The sequence below is a fragment of the Caretta caretta genome, chromosome 6 (genome assembly GCF_965140235.1).
Source record: "Caretta caretta isolate rCarCar2 chromosome 6, rCarCar1.hap1, whole genome shotgun sequence".
Taxonomy (NCBI): Eukaryota; Metazoa; Chordata; order Testudines; family Cheloniidae; genus Caretta; species Caretta caretta.
In genome coordinates, this window is record NC_134211.1 from 28,255,197 (window position 1) to 28,276,617 (window position 21,421).

Here is a 21,421-nt window from a genome sequence, read left to right on the forward strand (position 1 = left end):
CCCTAACTATGATGTTAATGTTGTATATTCCTAGTACGTGTAGGAACAAAGAACATAGGCCAGGCTTACAGCATGGGAAACTCTATCCTGGAAAGCAGTGACTGAAAAAGACTTGGGGACCCGGGGGATACTGAGATGAACATGAGCTTGTAGTGCGATGCTGTGGCTAAAAGGGCTAATGCAATCCTTCGATGTAAACAACAGGGAGCTTTCAGTAGGAGTAGGGAAATTACCTATGTATTTGGCACTGGTACAACTGTTAGTGGTATATTGTGTCTAGTTCTGCTGTCTGCACTTCAAGAATGATACTGAAAAATTGGAGTGGATTCAGAGAGGGGCCATCAGAATGATTAAAGGAAGAGAAAATATGCCTTATAGTGAGACACTCAAGGAGCTCAACCTATTTAGATTATCAAAAGGGTAAGGGGTGATTCTGATCAGTCTATAAGTAATTACATGGCAAACAAAAATTTGATGATAGAGGGCTCATTGTTCTAGCAGACAAAAATATAACTAAATTAAGTGACTGGAATTTGAATCTAGACACATTCAGACTAGAAATAAAATGCAAATTTAGAACAGTGACGGTAATTAATCGTTGGAGCAACATACCAAGGACTGTGATGGATCCTTCATCACTGGAAATTTGTAAATCAAGAGTGGAGGCTTTTCTAAAAGAGTTGCTCTACTTACAACCACAGCTATTGGACTTGAAGCAGGCATTAATTCAAGGAAGTCCTGTGGTTTGCTTTATGCAAGAGGTTAGACTAGATTATCATAATGGTCCCTTCTGACCTTAAAATCTATGAAGGCTTTCTGACAGCCCATCCATCAACAGTACTGAAAACAAGTTGGATGCAAATATCAATGTAGTTTAAATATTGTTGTACATTTAGAACTGGAGGGGGGAAAACCAACCAATCACTATGTGGTTCACTGTTTTAATGTACTTTATTTTCTCTTCTGAACAATTTTGGCAAATTAAATGATAGTATGAAATTGGAAAATTAGTGTGGCAGATTTCATATTCCATAATTGTTCTGATGCAGCTTTCTGTAACTGTAATTTACTCTGAAATGTTCAGACATGCCTCTCCTGTCACATTAAACAGCTTTCCACGTGCATCATTTCATTTGACTGCTTTTGAGCTATCTATATTAGAAGCCGAAATCCTGCACAACAGACAGAGCATGCACAGGGCTCTCTGAATCAGTGATGGCATGTTGGATGCGGAACAGAGTATGTTTCCCCAGCTGCCACGAGGGCCATCGGGGACCAGAGCAGCTTCTTGCAACCCCAGGATTGGGGGTCCAAAAATGCCCATACATATGCCAGCCATCCCCGCACTGGAGTCTGTGTCAGCACAGGGACGACTTCCGTCTGCAATGTTTTCCCGTTCTCATACTGTATTGAACAAATTGGTGCAATAACAGTGAAGGATGCTACATAAACAAACGAAGAAATCCTTTTCCAAAGCCAGCTTGTCTGCCTCACTGTCATGATGAATGCCTCTGGTATCTGCAGACTTCATCTGAACATCGTAACCATTGCACCTTTGTTCCCACACATCTCTCTTCCTATTACAGTCTGTCTTGAAGTCTGGTAATAGTGTCAAGCATTTCGATATAGAGCTTTTATAGTTTCAAAGTGCTGTACAATACAAAAGTTAACAAATTAAGCCTCAACACCCCTGCATGGTAGGAGACTATTGTAATCCCTATTTTAAATATGAGAAGAGAGAGAAGATAAATGACTTGTCTCAGATTATGTATCAAGTCAGAGGTAGAGTAGGTTTTACTACACAGGAGTTCCTGACTACGAGCTTCAGGCTCAATCCATTAGAACATGCTCTTTTCCTGTGTTAATAGCTTGAGTAGCCTTTCACCCCTTTTAAAGACTTAAGACCCTTTTCTCTGAAACTCTTTCCTTAAAATTGCTGCAGTTATCCGGTTCTGCTGCCTAAATTATTGTGAAGCTGATGTATCGTCATACCTGAAGTACCTTTAAGTAATCTCAGTAGCTTTATTTCAGCACTTCACAAATGCAACATCAGCAAGTGGAGTTTGCAGCTTACAAGCTCTGCTATCATTAATGTTCATGCACATGACAGGTAACATTTTCAGAAGCACCTACGTGATTTATGGTATGTCTACAGAGCATTTTGGAGAGAGCCTCCCAGCCCAGGTCAACAGACTGGGGCTAGCCAGGCTTACACAAGGGCTCTAAAAATTGCTGTATGGACAGCGCTCTGAAGTTGCAACTTACACTGGAGCTCAGGCTCTGGACTTATGCTCCCAAGTCACCTGGGTGCTTTAGAGCATATTACCCACAATAACTATTTCAGGCCACGTGGCTGGTTTCAGTGAAGAGTTTCAAAGGCTTCAGCAAGCAGTGTCACCAATACTCTCACTTCAGTGGGGTGGTACTTTGAAAATCTCTTATCAATCCTTGTGTTCTGAACATGAACACAAGTCTTTGCCTTAGCATCTCTCTGTAGCCTGCAGCCTTTCCTAGCAGAGCAAAATCTATTTAACAAAAATCTGTAACTGTACAGAATGAGTTATGCCCTGTAGTTTGCAATTTCTTTACAGAAACTAGGAAGATGGACCCTCCAAGGAAACTGTTGGCTCTGTGTCATATGTTGTTAGTACTATTTTATGAATCACCCTTCTGGCCCCATTGGCATATTGTTTGAATATTAAAGTCTACTCTGCTAGCAATTACATTAGCCAGAACATGCAGGGCTACCTCTAAGTTATTGGTCTTGACCCTGTTGCTACCAAATAATTTAATTACTAGACTAGCCTCCTCTGATGTATATTCAGTAGAGTCCTCTGCCTACACGTGGGCCTTTTTAAAATCTTCTTTTCAGTCTTTTAATTAACTCCAAACATTGTTTATTTGTCATGTAATGCAAATAGCAACAACAGCATCGGCTAGATGAGATCCAAATGCAAAGTCCATAAATTAGGGATATCATGTGGATCTGTGACTCTGGAGGACTTTGCTACCATAAACCAGTGAATTACACTGTGACATGCCACAGCTGAAAATATATCTTTTATGTCACTGAGAGCTGTGCTCTATGGTACAAAATTCAGCAACAGCAGAAATGCTGCAATATATTATTGGATTGTTTGTCGCTTGTGATTGCAGCAATCTTTAACAGGTTAAGAGAAATGGGAAGAAACATTCTATACAGTTATTGTTCACACATTTTTATTTTACTATCTATTTTTATTTATTAACACAATGGCCAAGAGTGTGCTTGGCATGTTTCCATACAGGTAAAACATAATCTCCATCTCCGTGGTTTTACAATCTGATTGCAGATGTGAGCAGAGTTGATAAAACAGTAGAGAGCGGGAGGATGGAAAGAGTTAAATCAAGAGGATTAGAGGGTTACTCAGCTAAAGCTATGGACAACATGGTGGAGCAAAAATTGTTTTAATAAATATAAGGAAAGTGGAATCCTTATGATTCATTTCTTGTAATTGCCATGGAGGATGTGGCTCCTGAGGAAGGATATGTCAAATATATTGTACAGACTCTGCAGTTTCAGTCAAACATTGTTTATTTGTCATGTAATGCTAATATCAGCAATAGTAGGGGCTATACTGTGTTAAATTCTCCATCATCAATCTAGATGTTTTTGCTTCTAGGCACCGAATACATGACTAGGTTGGTCCTGACCCTAGTTCAGGTCAGTAGGCAGCCTACCCCACACACCTGATGTAAATCCCCATTTAGCTCTCCAACTGCCATTTTACTGCCATTGTTCATGCACTTTTGTGTTGAGCTGGATTTCCATTTTTGGAAGAATATCTGCTTATCATAAATAACCCCTCAAACCTTCCTGCTTCCTTTTATTGTTTAGGTTTTTTGTAGAGCAAGTGGGGGGATGGTTATGTGTACATCACCTTGGACTTTCGTTGTTGTATGTTGTAAGTAATCTCCATGGGGGGGTCTAAGGATTTTAAGCAGGGTTTTTCCAAAGAGCATTAAAGAGTTAGGCACCCAACTCCCACTGAAGGTTAATGGGACATGGTATCCTAAGTCCCATTTGTGCCAATGTTCCCCCTACCTCTCCCAGATCTCCTTATTTCTGATCATGGTGTGATGGGTTCCCCCAGGGTACCACCCGGAATTAGGGTACTACTGAGCCCTCTGACCTACCAGCCTGGGCTCCGTCTCACACTGTGCTGTTGTGACAAGTTGCAAAGCTCTCCAGCCTGCACTTTGACCAGCATTCACACAGGTAGGGACACATCCAGCTCAAGTTACATGCAGGCTCTCTAACTACTGGCCTCTGATCCCAGAGCAGTACCATCCTGCCCTGGTCAAATCTGGCCAGTATATGGGTTTAACACCCAGTCCGCCTCTCCTTCAATGTGAAGAGGACCATGCACACGTGTGGTAACCAAGCTAAGATTTCCCCCAGACACCATAGTCAAACGCACACTGGTTTGGATTAAAACATAAAATAAGTGTATTAACTACAAAAGGATAGATTATAAGCGATAGCAAACTGATCAAAGCGGATAACCTAGTAAATAAACAAAACCGTAACGTACTAGAGCGTAACACACTAGATAGGCAGGATGTGAATTAGTAAATTCTCATCCTGAGTGATAAACAGGCTGGCACATTCTTAAGGCACAAGCTGCCCTGGCTCTGTAGCTTGAGTTGGCCAGGTTTTCATACACAGGCTAGAAATCCCTTTAGCCTGGGACCGTCAATTTCCGCCTGTTCAGTCCTTGCCACTCAGGTGTTTCCAGGTGTGTTGTTGTAGAGAGAGAGGTCCCATCATGATGTCATTTCCCCCTTTCATATCTTCTTTCCACTTGCTGGAAAAGTCTTTTGCTGTGACCTGGGTCAAACAGTTCCCATGGTGTAGTGTTATCTCTGAGAGCTTTCTGTTGTACACCGTTCCTGGGGTAATCCTTGTGCTTGTTTTTTTTTTTTTCTTCTTCATTAAGCCACTAACATTGTTTGGCCTTTTTACTGTTGTACCTGAAAGGCTGCTTGTGGGTGTTTTCAACCTCACAACATGTTTCAGTAACACACACACAGCCAAACTTCATAACTTCGCATACAACAATAGCACATGCAATCCAACGAGATATTAACGTCTAGCAGATCAAGACTTTTAGAATGATACCTCACAAGGCATTCTTTGTACAAAACATATCCTAATTACATTACAGTGGTGAATATTGTGCTGCCAAGGTGTCACATATGGATTCTTTTTAACTTGTTTCCTCATTTTTCTGAACTCTCCCTTTCTAGAGTGTCACAGTGTTCGTTTTTGGTAGAAGTCCTTCTCCAGACGTGTTGAATTTAATTATACAGTGGTGTCACTGTTGTTTAGTTGTCTCAGCTATAGTTATTTCTTGAGCCAACTCCTGTCAGGGTTCAGCTACTTTTTTTGTGTGCTCTAGGACTAGCTATTCCAAGAAGCAATAATTTAAATGGAAATAAATCATGTAGAAATAAGGCACTCATTTTTAACAGTGAGGACAGGTAAACATTGGAATAACCTACCTAGGGATGTAATGGAATCTCTGTCACTTGAAGTTTTTAAGTCACGACAGGTTGTCTTTCTAAAAGATATGCTATAGCTCAGACAGAAGTTACAGCCTTGATGTAGAAATTATTGGGTGAGGTAAGTTCCTTGTTCTGGTTTATTCAGACAGGCAGACGAGATGATCATAATAATCCCTTCCGGTCTTAAAAATCATTGATTCTACAAGGTGCTCAGAATTGGCTTCTCCAAACCTTACCCCAGTGTGCAATTCAACCAGTTTATATGTGGGTCTGTCATGCTTGTATAAAGGCAGTGACTTTCATTTTGCATGAGTTACCTCCGTATCTCATTAGTATTGAAACACAATAAAGTATATATTATCATTAGAAAACAAACAAGAAGTGTTTGCTTATTATTTCAGTGTGTTTTCTGTTCAGTTGAATGCATTAGTTGGACCAGAAGAGAAATAGCAGCCATTTCTATATGTTTAAAATTTGGGTTTTTAGCTGAGTTGGAAGGAAATGGTTTTGTATTTTAAATTAAGAAAAATAAATAATTTGTGGTTTACAAAGTTATATTTTTAAATGAGAATTTCAAGGAATACTTTTCTTCTATATTTATTTAGGATAACAGCAGAGGAAGAGAAATTTAAAAAGGAATGGGAAGAAGATTGGAGGCCTAAAGAGCCACCCAAGCCTGTAAAAACTGTAACTGAAGACGTACATCCAGCCCCTACTCCTAAACACAGAAGTAAGTGACTGACTGGTTCCATCCTAGTCAGTGGGGGAAACAGTTGTGTTTGAGGAACAATATCCATGACTATTTCTGAATCATAATATGGCGTGTTTTCACCAGCTCAAACCTAACCCATGTCAGCCATGACTAAAACGCAACACCTGATGGCTGTTTGGAGGTCTATGAGAGATGAGTTTAGTTGTCTCCATCCAGTTCCTACTTAATAGACATCTGTCACAAAAACTCACTACCACACTAACTGTCAGCCATGTTCACAGTCTCAGCCAAAAAATGTGTTGATATGGAGACTGAACTTCATACCATGACGATGAGCCCTCTAGGTGTAATTTGCTGTTGTCCAGCCTGTTTCTATTCAGAGAGTCTCAGTCTCCAGAGATGTCAACCTGGCACATTTCATGTGCACTAAAAGCAAGATTTCATTGAGCTGTTCTCAATCAGAGTTGCTGTGTGCTCACTCTGAACACTTTTGAAAGTCTAGCCACTTCATTTAGGTGCCTAAAAAAAGCTCAGCTCCCATTTGAAAATCTACCCAAAATTCTTATATACCGTGTATGTGCGTGTGTATATATATGTGTGAATGACTGAGATGGAAATATGTTGCATTCATAGTCTTATTTTAATCTCTTTGCATAAAATGTCAGTGCATAATGGATGACAGGATTTACTGGTATTTTGCTACTTGGGTCCCATTTCAAAGTTTTTCTGATCTCTTACTTTAAATGACTGTTGAGCTGTCTGTATTCAGTAGATAATCAGAAAAATGCCACGGGTGTCTTGGTTTCATTTCCCTATTTGGCATCTTTGACCTGGAAGAGATCTTGGAAGATGAGGGATAGGATGCAGAGACGTAATGCTGTACTTACAGCTGGAGACACAGTGGCTTGGTGCTCTGGATTTATTATTGGGAGAAAAGGGGAGGGTGTTCGCTTTATTTGTAAAGGAGAAATCTATATAGAACTTCCTGCTTTTGGCAAAGAGGGACTGAGCTACCTCTATGGCTGAGGGCAACATGTAGATTTCAGCTCATCTGAGCTTTACCAGCTGAGACATGTGGATCACCGTGGTCCAAGTGCACATGAAGTATCTGGTTTGTGTAAACCACTGCCAACCCTTCCCCTCTCCCTCAACGAGGACCCCAGACTCCTCACTTTGTAAGTCTTTGGAGGATGTGAGGATGGCTGCCTGGTGTCCTGTAAACTCCTTCCTGCTACTTATCTCTGAGGAGAGAATGATTATCCATCTTCCAGCACCTTCAGGTGTTGCCTGGTAGGAAGATAATAAATGAACACCTTGACCCCATCCAGGCCCACTGTGAGGCTGCTTGCCTCCTGACCCGTCTGCTGACTCTGACATGGTTCCCAGCCCAGCAGAGCACCGTTTGCAGAGTCCTGGGAAAGGGCATACTGCCTACCATTGTACATAGAGCACTGAATTAGTTATAGAGCTTTGTTCAGCTTGAGAGATGCAAACCTCCCAAGAATTTACCTCCAAACTGAAAGGTCACACAAGTTGGTTGTACATGTATGGGATGATAACTTGGTGCCATTAATGTGCATGACATCCCTGGTAACTACCAATTCTTCCACATGGATTATATTGCACATTTTATATCTAGGTGAGGATTTCTATGTTGCTAACTGGAGAGGACAGATAAGGACTCCTACAAAGAGTGGCTATAATAATGTGAGATGACAGGTTCATGCCAGTGATATTTTAAGGCTATCCCTCAAAACTTCTTTAACAGCAGTCTGCAGAGTGCTTCCAGGTGGTTCCCGGATAGTTTCCATCTTGACCTGCATAGAAAGGGAATGCCAACTCACCAACAGCACCCTCATCCCTCTCTGCCCAGACCTGGCAGAGCCCCCTCCATGCATATGAGCTCTGTGCTAGGGGACTGGAGAGGGAGGAGACTGAGTGAGCCAGGGCAGGACCAAAGGAATGCATATTCTTTCCACCCCTACCTCCAGCCCACCCTTGTCGACCTTAACTGGGGCTGCATTATCTTTTCTGCATAAGGAATGCCAGGGGATGCCACCAAATACCAAAGGTGATGCATGGGCCCCAATCCTTGCAGATTCCTAGGGATCTGCTCTGTTTGAGGATGGGTCCTGGACCCTTTTCTGCAGGAGCAGATAAGCGCAATTCGCCTTATGGGAATGTTGTAAGGGAAATCTCCATGAGATTTCCAAGCATAAATTCTCCTCCTGCTGCTTTCCACATGGGATTGTGAAGGGGTCGGCTCTCCACAAGTGCACATCCTTGTGTCTGGGAATTAGCTTTCATACCATCTGGTACCTCTTCCATCAGTTGCGCATGCCGTGGCCCATCTCTCTCTGAGAACTGGGTGCTTCCTCTTTGAGTTGGCCCTCTGGCCAGGTTACTATATGGTCTCCCTCCTTTCAGGGTAACAAAGTCTTACTGGACCAACTGTCCACATGCTGTCTTAGGCAGTCTTCTATTCCAAGTCTATCCTCCAGTGCCACTTTCCCAGTGGCTAGTAGGGGAACCTGAGCCACCCATTACTCCAAATTCTAGCCCAGGGACCCTGTGACTAGCAACCTCGGTCTGCCCAATCTGACCTGTTGCTTTTTCCCTGGACGCCTTCCTGCCACACCTCTCTTGGTTTACCACCAGAGCTTCCATCAGTCCCTATAGCTGCTTCATCCCTCTAGGCCACTTGTAAGACTCTCAAGTCCAGGGCAGGAGCCCAGGACTTGATCTTCTCCTTGTCCCTGGCCAATTCCCTTTTCCTCTAGGGAATGACTATAGACCCTTTCCCATGCTCAATTCCTGGCTTTATACATTTGTCCCCTAAATAAATAAAGGGATCTGGTGGCTACTGTGACACACTTGTGCAAATATGCAGCACAGGCTCCAGCAAATATTTATTTCTTTAGAAATTATAACAAAACTCTGAAAAATGTCCCAGTCTCCTGTACAAGCTTGTAAATTACACTGTAAAGATCCAACACCTTTCAAGGGCAGCAGTAAACCTCTGAGCAAGCAGATCTTTTTTAAAAAATCTACAATATTCCTACTCTGCTTGACAAATCAAATCCAGATCAGTTTGAAATTTTCAACTTTGTGAAATACAGATATAATCTCAGGGATCATTGAATTTCTCCAACAGTTGTAAAAAAAAATCTGTTCTTAGCAAATTGTTCCCTTCAGTTTTTATCCTTTGCTGAAACCTGTTCTGAGTTTTACGTGAAGAATGACTTTTGGAACTCAGGGTTTTGACTGCTCTGCTGACTGTTTGCAGTGGGCATCCTGATGATTTTGCAAGTGGTATGAAAAATGAGACTGAAAAAGGAGAATTGAGCTTAGGCTCTTCTATGCTAAGGCCCTGATAAAGCAAAGCACTTAAGAATCGGCTTACCTTTAAGCATGTGAGCAGATCTACTTAGTCAGTTCTCAGTGGGATCATTCACATGGTTACATTTATGCATGCTCGTAAGTGTGCACTGATTTGGGGCCTAAGAGCTTTTTCTGGCACATATAGCAAATACATTAATATCTTATGTGGATCAGACACTAGGAGACAAACACATCTCCTACTGTGGATTCCATAAGGCTTGGACACATGCGTTCTTCACTTTTCAGTTGTCTAATCCATTCACACTGTGGTGTCCTTCTCCCATGTCCCCCCACCACCCGCTTTTCTGCTCCCGTTCCATCCTTTCCCCCTCTCTTATTCCTCACTCCTCCTTTTCCGTCCCCAGAAAATAATTTGTGCAAATTTTGTAGTCATTGCTAAGACAAAACTCCCTTGAAGTCAGAGGTTATTGTGCCCTTGAAGTCAGAGGATTTATCACAGGGAGCAGATCTGTTCAGTAAGAAGGTGCTGTTTGTACGCTCTAACTTTTCATAGAAATGCCCATTAACTGTAAGCCTGGCTGCTGGACTGAGCTTTTAAAAGTTAATTAGGATGGCTTGAAGCTTAACTTCTAGATAAAAGGTTAAATCAGGAACTGTTGATTAAACTAAAAAAACCCAGATGCTTTGAAGCACTATTATGCACAACAGGAAGTAGGAAAGTAAGACCCTAGGCTGGAGCTCAGGTGATCTTTGTTCAATTCCTGATTCTGCCCCAGTATTCCCACATGATCTTGGGCAAGTTGCTTAAATCTTTCTATGCCTCAGTTCCCCAATCATAAAATGAAGGTGATGATATTTTCTTTCTCCCACTGTTCATTTCTCTTGTCTATTTACATTGGAAGCTCTTTAGCGCAGGGATTTGTTCTTACTGTGTTTGTGCAGTGCCTCCCACAGAGGAGCCACAATCTAGGGGCTACTATAGTATACGGGAAAGCGGTGGCATTTCTCTCTGAAGTTAGACCCCAGATAACTGTTGATGGTCAAACTTCAGAGTAGCCACCAGGTTCCTCACCCAGCCTAGCTTCAGTGCATTGCAGGCCGTGATGGCTGTATGAAGACCTTATTTTCTTCAGGGTAAACCAGGAATTGATTATATCTTGTTTTTTTCATGATATTACGGATCTCAGTGCGGCTCCCTTTTTACCTTGTGGAAACCTCAGTTACCCTATCACTTCTATCTCCTCATTTCCTTCCTCCTTTGTTTCTTTAGTAGATTTAAAGGGAGTTGCGCATGACCAACTTGCAGCAGATGACATGGATGGAGTGATCACGAAGCAGAACAAACAGGTTTGCTCTTCAGCCTTGGCTTCCTATCCTGATTCAGATTCTTCCTACATTTCATTTCCTCCTGACAGTCAGTCTTGACACTGGACTGAACACTTTCTATTCTTGCTGTTTTCAATTGCTAGGGCAGGACCCACAGTCCATTGGATGGTAAACGCTAGCAAAATTACAGAGCTCAGAATATGTATTGCTGCTATTGTGCCCTAGAGACACCTGAAATGAATACAAACACTGTCAGTAAATATAAAGAAAGTGGATGCTATTAATTAAGCTTTGGATCATCAGCAGATTTATATATAATAATAGAGTTACTGAATGTCCTGTGTGTTACCCAACAGTATGGTTTTAAACTTTATGAACTTGGCTTTAAGAAAATCGTTTTTTTTTCCCCCAGAACAAAAATATTTCATATGGGGAATGAAAGGTTTTGTTGTTTCCCTAAATGTTGTGCACAAGTTTGGATGTTTTTGAATCATTTACTTGATTTCATTCTATATGTTATTGCTAACAAATTGTTACAATTAATATAAAGCAATAGGCATGATAATGTTTATCTAACAATAAAGAGAATCACTGTCAGGTTTTGTATAGAAGCTGGCTGTTGCATCAGTTTCGTTTCACATAAAAAGTGTATCAATAAGGTAAGCATGTTAGTAAATGTACAGATGCTGCTTTTTGATCAAATCTGATAAAGGAACTGTCATTTAACACCATCATTTAATCATACAATACAACACTCCAGACATTTAATACCATTATTATTTTAGCCTTAAAATAGCTTTTAACCTGTTACATATGGACATGGGTTGATCTAAACCAGTTCTGGATTTTTCTCCATCAAATATTTTTCCTTTGCTTTTTTTATAGCTTTTGGGTGGTTTTATCGATATGAAGGGAAATTTCCCACAATTCGCAAGGTACAAAGTGTGTGGAGCTATAAATGAAAATTTGCTGTGGGTTTTGCATTTGAAATGACTCCTTTCTCTCCTCTGTATTTTTTTTTTAAATAAGTTGTACAGCCATGTACATTTATTTCTAAGTGTGGCAATACGTGACCAACTGTCTTACTTCATATGGATTCAGTATATTCAAATGCTTCCTCCTTTAACATGTGCATGTGCAAGCAAGTTTCTTTGGAGTGCAGCTAGAGGGGCTGATCTTTGAAGTACTGAGTGCTCTCAACTCCCACTGATTGCAATGGGAATTGATACCTAGACATACCTTTCAGGAGGTGCTCAACACATTTGGAAAACTGGACAAATGGGGTGCTCCCCTTTGCAAATCTTATGTTCCCCACAAGCCTTTGAAATAGTGCTTAAAAGGAAGATTTTCAGAGGAAAAAAATAAATGGGAATTGAGTGCCTAGATCCATTTGTGCCTTTAGAAATTTACCAGTAAGTGGGAGCTTACGTGGTGAATAGACCTTTAAACAGAAATGAATTTGACTCATAATGGAAGAAAACAATCAAAACATACTTTTAAAATTTGCTAAACAGGGTAGTATATTATAAGTATCATCTCTAAAGCATGCAGTAGTGTTTCAGATAATATTCTAGTCCTGTTGATACATTCATCTTCATTTCCTTCTCAGTATCTTTTGACACTATGATGAACATTATATTACTACCAGGTTGATGATCAAAACCAATTAGGGACTTAATGGTGGAGCCATCTTAGAGCCAGAGCAGATCCTGCATTGCTTCTACATCAATTCATTTAGAGTTTTGGGTGTGCAAGGAAATCAGGATCACAGCCTGGACTTGTCAGCTATATCTACCATAGTCACCACTTAAAAGGTCATCTTTTACCACAAGCCACAATTATTTCCGTATGCATAGGATAGGAAACATCTGTAACATCTCAGATACCACTTTGTGCTGTTAGTTAATGTTGGCATGTCAGTGCTGACCACCATGTGGACTCAGAACTGTATCTCATACTCTAGCCAACATCAATACAGTAGGTTATATGGCAGAAAAACATAAGGTGTGCTGTAAAAGTGCAAATTGGTTTTACTGCCCAAGTTATTCTGTATAATTATATGCTTTGCACCTTTATATGTTTAGAAGTTCTCAAAGCACGTGGAAAATATTAAAGGGCTAATCTACCCACTATTGAAATCTACGCACACTGTAGACTAAAAGCTTGAAAAAATGTATTTTTAATCTAAACTGCAATATTTTTATTTTGTGTGTTTTTAAAATGTTTCAGCCCACACAAAAACAACAGACCAATGTTTGTAAAAGAAATTCACTTCCTATTAAAGGTATTTTTAATACAGAGCAAATTGCGAACGGTGAATTCTGAATCCATTAAAAATTATCTATGGAAGGGATGACTCAGGCTCTGTAGAGTTTGACTTGAGCTATGTTAGTGCATTCAGCTAAGATTAATGGGAACATATTGCTATTCTTTAGCACTAGTATCATACAGAGAGCTCAGTGTGAGTCTTCATCTCCAGGTATAAAACGTTAACATCTATCATATGAGCCATGCTATATTTACCGTTCTTTGTAAAGAATGATGTCCCCAGTGAATGGTGTAAACAGTAACTAGCTCTAAACAAAACATGAAAACATTTGTAATACAAACTAAACCTCATGGCTAAAACACAGGCATTAGAAATTAGGTGTTTGATGCGACTAAATCTTTTTCACAACATAGTCATTGTACCTGTTGGGGTTAATCTTTGCAACAATAGCCAAATTACTTGTGAAGCAAATACCATACAACCTCACTGATCGCAGCAGTGGAAGGTTCTAATTGCTCCCACATCAGGGCAGGTCTTTTTTTTACCAGCAAGAAGAATCTGTCTATTTTTTAAAATCCTCCCAATGGTTATTGCCTAGATTAGGGGTGTGAGCTGCTACATGTCACTCCAGTATTGCAGAGCTGATAAATTAATCCTGTTATGCAGAGAATGATTGTAGCATGATTGTCACTGTGCCCTGGGTTCCCCAAGCCACAGTAAAAGAGGAACAGCTGAAAAGAGGAACAGCTCATGCTTCCTCACTGTGCTGTGTCTCCTCCCACAACCAAGCCTGGAGAACAGCCTCTCACTGCACCAGCCAGCTCCTCTTCACTGTGCAGCTTTGGGCATGGGGAAACTGGAGAATGCAGGCTATCCTCCTACATTACTACTTGGCCTCAGGGAACCCAGCTGATGGCCACTGTAATCAGGGGAGGAGGTTTTCTTTCTCTAACAACAAGAGCACGGACTTCAAAGTCTCTCTCCAGAAGTTTCAGGGGCCTTTAGTTGCACTGTTTTAAAGCCTCCACCCCACCCCCAAAATGATCAGACATGTAACTCGTATGATTGTTTTGTGCAGTGTTAGCACATCTTTAAGTGGCCAGTGCATGTGAGAACATTTAATCCTGTAGCTGCCATGAATGCCCATCTGCCATCTCTAAGATCCAGACACACCGCCTCCTTAGTACACTGCACTGATCTAAGCCTTTTCTTTGCAGTGGCTGGCTCTGTCTTTCTTAATGCATGGTATGCGGTGTTTTGGAAGTGTGTGACGCAACAAAGGCTTTTTATAGGTTAAAAGGAAGGGTTCACTCCTACATGTTAATACATGAGCACTTATGTGAAAGCCATCATGCAATTAATGACAAACAGAAAGGTGAGAAATGATGACGTTATAGTAAACTATTTATGAATATCATAACTCTTACTAGAGGAAAAAGGTATTTAACATTACCAACATTGCATGATCCATAAGTGACGTATAGGCCTTCTGTTTGCCTTCTGAATAAGAATGAATTTCACCCAATATGATGGGGACTGGTTTTTAGAATTGTTTTAAAAACAGCCACCACACTTATGCACACATACGGAAAGTGGCTAATTTTCCAAGACAGGTTTTCATGTATCTAAAGGCTCAATCAAGCGCCGAGTTTTGCAGTGTTCTAAGCCATTGTAAAGTATACACACTACTGTTTTGTGTAATAAAAAAACCTCCCAGAAAGGGAAAGAGAGAAAGAAGTTGAAGAGTGACAGTTTGCATGAACAGAAAAAGTGTAAAAAGGAACTGGAGTTTGAGCAAAAACTTGCCAAAGAAAAAGAAGGGATGTTGGAAAAAGAAAAACAGCTGAAAATCAACCGGCTTGTACAAGAGGTATGTTGCGATAAATGTTGGACTATATTTCTTTATGATTTTATTATTTCCTCCTATTTTATCCTGCTTTCTTTCTGCACGCAAAACTCTTTGACGCTCATGGATGTCTGCGACCCAGTTCAGCAGGGTATTTGAGCATGTATCTAACTCAAAATATGTTTAATCTCACTGACTTAAAAGGTACCTTATGGTACTTCAGGTACCTTGCTGAGGTGGGCCCTTGCCTTGTCTGCAGATAGTGGTATCTCATGGGTTATTTAAAATAACAAATTACAGATCTTGTTCAGTATACCTGGCAACAGGTAAAGAATAGTAAGCTTATGTTGAGATCAGTGCCCACCTTTTTCCTTAGCTTGCTTTTTTGGTAATAAAAATGTGAATATCTGTAAAAATGAAAAGCAGGAATTCAGTGCAAGACAAACATAGAAAATAAAGAACTACTAAAAATCAGAAACAATACGACCTGAGCAAATGAAGAAAATGTTTAAATTGAGGTAACAAAGCATAGTACTATGTTTTATCTGCTAGTATAATGCTGTTGGTTTCAGTGGAGATAGGTTAGCAGAGAGTTTGTTCCAATGTGTTAAATACTTTAAAAACACAGGATAGCAAAATACTCTATTCTGTTGCTAAAGGATGACAGAGAACCCTATCCTGAGCTTTCTTATTCACAAGAGCAGTTCTTCCTCAGATGGGTAGTTCTACCAGTTTAAAGACTACAGTACTCTCACATGGGATATTTAGGGGTTTTCAAGGACAGGCCTAATGGAAGGCAGTGAAACAGAAAGTGACTCACAAGAGCATAATTGTTTTTTGCAGAAAGTGTTTTAAAGTCAAATACATTTTGTATCTTCTAATCTTGTGTGTGGTGTAAACCCATTAATCTTTTTTTATACCACGGTGATATGACTAAGGTATCTGAGACAGAGCGAGAAGATCTGGAGGAATCAGAAAAGGTTCAGCACTGGGTGGAAAGACTTTGTCAGACACGGTTAGAACAAATCTCCTCTGTGGAGAATGATTCTCCTGAGGTAAAAGAAAGCTCTTGCTCATCCCTCCACTGTGATATCTAAATTACTTTTGTATGTTTCATAGACTGGCAGGGAGATTTTGCAGGGTGTCAGTGAGAAAAACCTGTCCCGTTCTTTCCCATTTCAGCCTTTAAGATTGACATAGACAGCATTTAGCATTTGACATCTGCACATTTTTCAGGGTGCTATCTTTTTTGGAAAATGCATTACCATTGATAAATGTGACCACATGACATCCACTGAAAAGCAGCATGACCACTTGACAGTTCTGTATCCTCTTAGCTGACCCTGCTAGATTGGCTAGGATGGCTTTTGCTAGCCATATTAAAACTCGAGGCTATGAGGACTTTACCACCAAGAACGGTAAGGCAAGAACACTCTGAGGATGGAATCATTGATATTCAGGATCTTGAATGCAACCTAGTACCGTGGAGAGCTAGGGATAACAAAGAGCCAAATCATAGCCTCACTTGAAAATATGTAAGGGAAGGGGACAAAAGCTGAGAGAACTCTAAAAGAGTCACTTAATAAACTTTTATTCAAATCTTCCCTTTAAAGGGGAGGAGTTTGAGGAGAGGGGGCACACAGAGAAAGGTTTATGGCCTTATAATTCCACACCCACAGAGAGGTTTTCCCACCATCCCGCAGATCTGGCTCCCCTCCCAGCACAGTTGCTTCAGGAGGAACACAGCTTTCTGATGACTTCCCTTGGGAATGAACAATAACAGCTGCAGAGGGGACCCATGGCGATCTCCTACTTGAATCATTCTAGAGTCAGCAGAGAGCATCTGGTCTTCTGTTCCTCCTGGCCCAGTGCCCAAAGCCTTATGGCTCTCCAATGGAAGAGTCTCTTGAGGAGAGGGATATGTTTCTGCAGAAATTCCCCACACCTTCTGCACTCACTAGCTGCAAACTGGTGGATTGCAGTCCCCTTCGGTGGTGGAAATGAAGGGGGCATGATACTAGGGCCAGACTCCTGGACATATTTTCAGAGCTCTGTTGCTCGGAACTGTTTACTAGCACACTACTGTATTTACGCTGCCACTAATTACTTTATTACCGTAAAACTATTTGAGGAGATTAAACTGGTATAAATCGAGAGAACAGGTTGGTTGTGAGGAATTAACCTGTCTAAGCTAACAGCCATTATGTATTATTATTTGTTATTAATTGTAATATATCCTTAAAACAAGAAGCAGTTCCCAAGGGTTGGAGAGCAGCCAATGCGGTAGCCATTCTTAGATGGTGGAGCCACTCTATGGTACTGACAGATTTAGCTGAGACTATCATTATGGACAGAGCAGTAATCCACCTGAAGAAGTAAAGCAAATAAGACTAGGATAAATATCTTGGTTTTTCTAGGGATAATTTATGCCTCTTTAATTGTTCCTCCAGGGAGTGGACAAAATAGTGGATAAGAGAACACTGATTAAGTGAACTTTCACAAACATTTTAACATGATCCATGACAAATGACTACTGGAAACATTTAGACCACATACATATAGAATCCCTTCTCCACTGCTCCAAATCTGGATTAATGTATTCACTTCTGCAGAACAGCTAGTTCCTGTATTGACTCCTTTGGAGTTCTTAAGCCCAGCAAGGACTCAAGCTCTGCATGGGCTACTCAGCATTATCTAAGCTCTGCGTAGATTTGCTTGAACAACACCAAACTCATGAAGACTAAATCAAGCACTTCCCCTCCTCCCACATGTGTGCGCCACCATCATGCATACAGCTTCCACCCATCAGGACATGCACCACCACCGCCGTCACATACACAGTTCAGGTGGATGTATTCCCAGAGCTGCTTATCAGACACTCCGGACTCTAGGGTGGTATTAGGTTGGCTGGGGTATTGTAACTCTGAATTCCCTAGCACTCTATTTTGTCCTTTAAACTTTAGTGCTGATTAAGGATGTTCCTCTTATTGATATGTATTGACAACCTTTACTCCAGATTCATGGCTTTTTTTTTTTTTAATCTGGTCTGGAAATCCTTTTAAATGACTCTAGAATTTCAGGAGCTGCCTGTAAAGTGCTCTCCTTTTACATCAGCCACTTTTGCAATGAGCATTTTTTCCTGTTTGTTTTGCTTTTTGTGTCTGCTCTTTTTATTTGCACAGCAATTATGCACTGTATTTCTATTCACTGTATTTTTTTAAAACTGGGGTAAGTGCTCTTTGTACACAAAAAGGCTCCAGGAAAAAGTTGTGTACATGTTTTTTTTTTTATTAGGAACCCAAGACCTTACAGTACTGAGTTAATTATAGCTTGTGGTGTCCTGCTACTTGCTTTTAGTTTGTTCAGGTCCATTATAGGCAAGTGCACAGTTAAGGCAGGTCTTTGTTGTCATCACACTAGCTGACAAGTGGACATACTTCTGCTTCTCCTTCTGCTACATCCGTGCGGAGGTTTGCAGGTGGTCTGCAGCTTCACACCACAGACCTTGATGATATTAACCTGGATGAAGTTGACAAGCCTACAAAACGCATAGCACCTCTCCCTCCACAACCTCACACAACTTCTGCAATATCAGCAGCTCATCCACTTTCTTCACCAAATGTCCCATCTTCAAGAGGTCCAGCCCCTTCACCTTCTGCAGCTTCACGGGTGACTTTATCATCATCCACTGGGATGCATACTCCCGCACCTCCTCCCACTGCCTCCTTACCCAGTCAACCCATTGGATCTCTCTGTCGTCCACCCACCCTCTTAGAAGAAAGAATGGGAAACCACAGTTACCATTCTTCTGGCCCTACAGAGTCCTTGAATGGCTGGGAAGCAAAAAATTACAGAGGAAGATCTACTTTTGGACCCATTAGCTCTCAGAATAATGAAAAGACCTACTTATCAAGCCCAAAGGTATAATTTAATTATATTCTCCTCTCATTGAATATACATCATTCTCATTAGTGATGTATCTAAATAGCAGGTGGAGAATATGCCTTGTGTGTTTGCTCTGCATAATGTTCCAGATCTTCTGCATCCAAATATCATTTGCAGAATGCATTAGTTAATAGCATCTTTTGTGCTTGACCATTATTACCTACAGCCCATCATATTTTAAATACAAAGAAATCATGTGACCTATTTCACTACAGAAACACAAAAAGTAGGTTATTTTGTAGTTGAATGAGATATAAAGTATCTATAAAGCAGAATATTAGTATTCAGCTAATATGGTTTAAATATGACCCTGAATTGTTTTACTCAGGGAAAGTAGTGGACAGAGAACACTAGGTTGAAGTCACATGCTCAGAAACTTTTGAAGTGAGCACCAACAGTAGTCCTTTGATGGGAACAAGACTAAACATTCTTACTACAAATCTGAATGGTTTGACCTTTCAGTAGTTAGTTTTCTGGGGAAATACTCTGATTGTCCCTTATTACAAACTCACTAGGTTTATTCCAAAAGAGGATCTATACTGAATATTACAAAAAATTCATATATTAAATCCCGTTATTCAGGGAAAAATATTTCTGTGACTTCATCATACAAGTATTTTGCTTTACTAAGGACTATAACATCAGGCACATACTCAAATCTTTGTAATAAAAGATCTTTCTGCAGATATTTTATACTAGTTTCAAACAGTTCAGCTGAGACCCTTTGGGGTAGTTTTTCTGCATGTTTTTCTGCACGAATTCACTGCATTGTGTGCTGTGGTTTTCTGCAAGATCATTTGGAATAATAATGACTTTGTATTGTGGGTATTGCAGCTGAACAGGGGAAGGGCACAGGATTAAAATGACTTCTTAGTTCTTTGTGAAAATGTGTAGATTATTTCTATTTGATGGATAGTTTTAAAAGAGTGAATTATGAATCTTTGTTTTGTTATAAACAGTCTGATTAACAAAGGGACTCCATAAACATAGTTTATAATCACATTTCAAGAATACTTAAGCTTCTCTGGAATTAGAATGACAACTACATCTTTTTATGGAAGATGGGTTTTCTAAATGTTCTCTAAATCAGTGGTTCTCAACCTTTTTGGGCTCAGGAGCCATTTATACATTTTTATGGCTTGTCGTAACCCAATAAATATTCTGGGGGTGAAGGCCCTGGGTGGTTTCTAATCCACATTAGGCAGCTAAATAAGTGACCTAATCTTCAAAAGTTCTAAGCCCCCACCAGCTGCCAACCAAACTCAATAACAGGTAGGTCTGAGAGGAGATTTTAGCTCTTAATAAAATATTAATATTGAGCTAATCTTACTCTATTATATGCATTATATCCATTGTTTTGTCTTCAGTGGGGTTTCACATCAGAATCTGGCCTAGTTATATAGTTCCATTACTAAAGTCAGGTAGATTATCCCATTCTGCCTATTGTGGGGTTTTTTATACCTTCCTCCTACATATCTGATACTAAACACTAGACATGATAGTGGAACACCTGGACCTTGGGTTTGGTCCAGCTGAGTTCAGAATCTGGCCTGTTGTGCCTGTTTCCTTCTTAAATAGCTTAGTTTATATTATTTGGGCTAAACACAAACATTTGATGTTCCCAAAGAAGTAACTGGTTTCCTTCCTCATATCTCATCCTCTGGCTAGGTTACTCCCAATCAACTGAATAAATCTATCTGATTTTAAATACGAGACCCTGTTGTTAGACCAGCCAAAGTTGAAGTAAACAGAGATGTATTACTCTGGTCTCATAAACTTCCTTTCCTAATGTTATACACATAGGTTTCTAAATCTTTTCAGCATCAATAATTTTCTTCACCTTGGCCATTTAATTGCAAGTTCTGCCAGGTGCTTGCTGGTGCTGAAGGAGTCAAATTCCCTGTCAAAAATTATTGGCTATGAATTGTTCATAGATGTGGCATGAATTGATTTGAGCATCATAAGTATCATTAGTAGATATGCAGTAATGAAGGTATTGTTGTTTAGGGTTTAAGAAACGCCTCTCATGTTGGCAAAATATCATCTGCATCAAGCAATCCACTGGTATGTCATAAATGTTTAATAATTAATATACGTTTTTTTAATGAGCTTTCAATGTAATGCTAGTGTCAAGGAATTTAAAAAGGGGATGATTTCAGATGGGTGCAGGATATGATTCCCCCCCTTGAAAAATGGCCATCATATCTTTACATTCAGGTGTGTAAGGCAGTCATTGCATTTACAAGATACCGGTAATATTACCCTCCATGTACCTATTAGCAGTGCTAAGCTCTAACAGTATAAAAGACTTTCTCTACAATGAGTCTTCACTTTTCAACAGTCTCAGAAATATAAGCTTGAAGCATGCATGTTGCATGTACGATATTTTTTCTATGTACTGTGTATTTGTGTTTCTGTCAGGGTGACACACAAC

The 21,421-nt window shown here is 40.2% G+C and overlaps 1 protein-coding gene across 3 annotated transcripts in view; it reads left to right on the forward strand.

The window, feature by feature from the left end:
- The window catches only part of USH1C (USH1 protein network component harmonin), a 99,844-nt gene that overhangs the window by 44,379 nt on the left and 34,044 nt on the right, over nt 1-21,421 (forward strand). For 2 of the 3 annotated variants that reach the window (XM_075129352.1, XM_075129350.1), the window contains 2 exons: nt 6,153-6,277; nt 10,872-10,948. In XM_075129352.1, the coding sequence (XP_074985453.1) occupies nt 6,153-6,277; nt 10,872-10,948 (202 nt within the window). The remainder of the gene's footprint in view (nt 1-6,152; nt 6,278-10,871; nt 10,949-21,421) is intronic. The other variant, XM_075129351.1, reaches the window with a different exon arrangement.